Source organism: Hyalella azteca, unplaced genomic scaffold (genome assembly GCF_000764305.2).
Source record: "Hyalella azteca isolate HAZT.00-mixed unplaced genomic scaffold, Hazt_2.0.2 contig8052, whole genome shotgun sequence".
Classification (NCBI taxonomy): domain Eukaryota; kingdom Metazoa; phylum Arthropoda; class Malacostraca; order Amphipoda; family Hyalellidae; genus Hyalella; species Hyalella azteca.
This window is the reverse complement of record NW_025938158.1, coordinates 110,989-114,431: the sequence shown is the minus strand read 5'-3', so window position 1 is coordinate 114,431 and position 3,443 is coordinate 110,989. Positions and strand designations below refer to the sequence as shown.

Genomic DNA, 3,443 nt, shown 5'->3' with positions numbered 1-3,443 from the left:
AGACACCAATTTCCTTCATGGTAGCTGTGGTTCAAAGTCTGAGACACCAATTTCCTTCATGGTAGCTGTGGTTCAAAGTCTTAAACACCAATTTCCTTCATGGTAGCTGTGGTTCAAAGTCTGAGACACTAATTTCCTTCATGGTAGCTGTGGGTCAAAGCCTGAGACACCAATTTCCTTCATGGTAGCGAACCAATCAGGGCAGCATACTTCTTGCACACGCAGCCGGCACCAATCTCGATTTTAAAGGACCAACTCACCCTAAATATCTTCCCCACGCTGCTGCTGAAGCCTGCTCGTAAACTTTTACACGAGCATCCCAGTAGTATTTACTAATATTAGCAATAATAGAGGAGTCAGCGTTGATTAGGCCAAATCTTGACTGTCGCCGATCCACGATGGGCTGATTTCGTCGCACAATTTATTCGATTTGTTGGGCCCTTAATTCCCTGTTCCAAACTTGCTGTTCATAACCTCACGACCAAACCGTCGACTTTGACATAAACAATATTGTTACAAGCTACTGGTTATTCTCGATGCACGAGCGTTCGTGAGTTTGCGATTACGTAACTAAAGTGCAAAGGAGGAATAGGGTTTTTACGCATACTTATTTTTTTAAAACCCTGGAAATTTACTGAAAGTCACCCAGTTCTTATCAGTTGAAGCAGTAAAGAGAGCTGCCATAACATGGTTCTGGTCGCATGCCGCTCATTTTTACACAGATGGACCAAGAACTATAAATAAGGCCTATACAGCCTATGGAAATGTATTGACCGAGATAGAGCATATGTTGATAAACAAACCTAATGCCTTTGAGCGTTTTTCAAACTGTTGTTTTTCCACACATTTTTTGTAGCCCCTTGTATATGTAAATAACTGTACTTCATTTCGGTTCATAATTGCATTGATTATTTAAGCTCAGCTTATAGATTCCAGAAGCGGCGATGAGAGACGTGCTAAGATGTGTATGCGGGGTTTATAACTGCGATGTGTAGAATTATATAAAACAATTCAGAACCAATATGCTGTACAGTGACTCTCTTCTTTTTTAAGAGAACCTTCTTAGACCTTCTCTTTTAAGAGAAGGTCTAATTCACGAACCTCAAAGGTTATTGAATGCGTCAGAGGTTTTATTTTGGATAAAATCATGTGGATTGCGACCAAGGCCATGCATGCTTTATGGGGGTCATGCAAAGGTTCCACAGTTCGCAGGTTGTGGTCTGTGGCAGTGTATATTAATAGTTATGCTTGGCATCATGGATTAATTAAATTCAGCGCCGAGGTTATATATAGCCATTACATGTAGAGGGGCAGACATTCACTATGTTAATAGTTACATTTATAACCCTCGTTTGTGCATCTCGTACAGGCAGGAGAGGTGCATAGCCGTGACAGTATCTTTTGCACAACCGGCAACAGAAAAACACTGTTAAGATGCCACCTGTAAACAACCTAGCAACTAATTATACAGTATGACAGTTGCAAAATTCTTTGTAGATAGAAACGACATACAATATTGAAGGCATGGTCACACACTAGTGGCATCTATAAACACAGAACTGGCAATAGCAATCAACAGCAGTCAGCTGCAGAGTACATTGCAGATAACGGCAGACCAAAGAACTGACAGAACGGCTTTATTGAACCGACGGCACAGTGATGAGCAGAGACTCCAGTTGTGCCAATACAGGTGAACGCGGTGTACAGGACTGCCAGCTGCCGAGAAATTTCTTAAACGGCTTCATTGTGTTCATTCCAGAACGTAGAACTTTACTGCTGCACGAATTTACTTCTATCATTGTTGCTAGGATGCCCGTATTATTAATTATGAGCGTATTATGTGCGTTTAAACACAGGCAACGGCCAATCATAGTATGCAAACTGTGTGAAGTGAATAATTATTGAGTATTAAGTGAGTTTTGAGTGTATAAAATCATGTATAAAAATATGAATGAAATTCACGACTCACGATCGGGAGGGTGGATAGTTCCTAATCGCCTATGAAACTCTTCTACGCTCAATAAACGTTCGGCGAACATACCTAGATCCTCATTTAATTTGTTCTTTCTTTCCACGCTAATAAATCAATACATGAAACACTTTCTCCAACTCAAATGAAAAAATTGCATGAATAAATTATATTTTCTATCATCTTTGTTTTTTTGAGATGGTTTATTATTTATTTTAAAATAGTTTGCTTTGTTATGTATGCAACAGGGATGAAACAGGTACGTTTCTTCAGAAAAGTTCAACTTCATCTAGTGCATTTTGCGACGACAAATTCATTTTCGTTCCAAAACAGGGATTTATAAGTGAAACGCTCTTGTATGTTGAATTGAGGCCTTGCCAAATTCCGAATTATTTTGAGATGTTTACATTTATTTACGCATTGCATTAGTATTTTCCATTAATTAGAGACTGAATTGCAATCAAATTTCCGCCATGCAAAAAGACTTAGGGACAGGATGCTCAGTCGGTACAGAAATTTTCCCCTCAAACAAATAACATTTTCATGCGGGGCTAATTTTCTAGTTGAAGTAAATCATTTCTTTTAATACTTTCCCTCATTCTAGTTTATTAGAGTAAATACAATGATATCAGACACAAAGGTCAAGATTTTGTTGAATTGTAGTCTTGTTTTTTTATCGCTACTGTTACCTCTTGTTATATTTTGTAATAATCACATTAACAAAAGATTATAAAGACTGTACCATTGGGGCGGGCATGGGGGCAGCTAGAGCATAGCAGGCACACAGAGCCAGAAGCAGCGAACGTGGTTTCCATTCGGCCATTTTTGAGGTTCTCCAGGGTAACTGCTGAACAAAGGAACACATTGACTAAATTAATCATAACATTGACTAAATTTTAAGAAACTAATACTGACATCGAGAAAAATTTTATGAAGGAGAAGATAAATACTTACAAATTTTTGGAACCAACTAGCTGAAAACGAAAAATTTCATATCTCCAACTTATTATTTTTTTTATATTCACAAATTGAATCAAAACAGTTCGAATAAACGTAAAAATGGTCTCCTTGGCGTTCTAGTGGCCGGATACCGCGTAAAAATAAACCGTTTCCCGGTTTTTCAAATGTGTAAGGGGTTTTTAGTGTTAAATTTAAATAAAAACTGCCACACGGCGTTTCTTTCACGTGCCGACCGGTCACTGAAACGCAGGTAATGCAGTTTAATGGTGATTTTTAGAACAATGAAGTAGGGTGAAATCGTAAAAAAATAGTTCGAAATTAATATTCATTTTAAAAAATTGAAAATTTTAATAAATTTATTGAATTTTTAAAAGTCAACTTCAGATTCTATCCACAAATAAAAAAGACCTTCAATGTTTACCTGATGCAAGTTTTGAACCCTGAGCGTTGTGGAGGTCTTGAATTAAAAGTTATTATAGTGATAAAATATTAGAATCATAACATGTATAAATGT

General features: G+C 37.4%; 1 protein-coding gene across 1 annotated transcript in view; it reads right to left on the bottom strand.

Annotated features, from left to right (window-relative positions):
• The window catches only part of LOC108678682 (zinc metalloproteinase nas-14), a 7,560-nt gene extending 4,744 nt beyond the window's left edge, over nt 1–2,816 (bottom strand). The window contains exon 1 of the mRNA XM_018167137.2: nt 2,712–2,816. Within this exon, the coding sequence (XP_018022626.1) occupies nt 2,712–2,792 (81 nt within the window). The 5' untranslated portion in view covers nt 2,793–2,816. The remainder of the gene's footprint in view (nt 1–2,711) is intronic.
• Nucleotides 2,817–3,443: the final 627 nt, after the last annotated feature.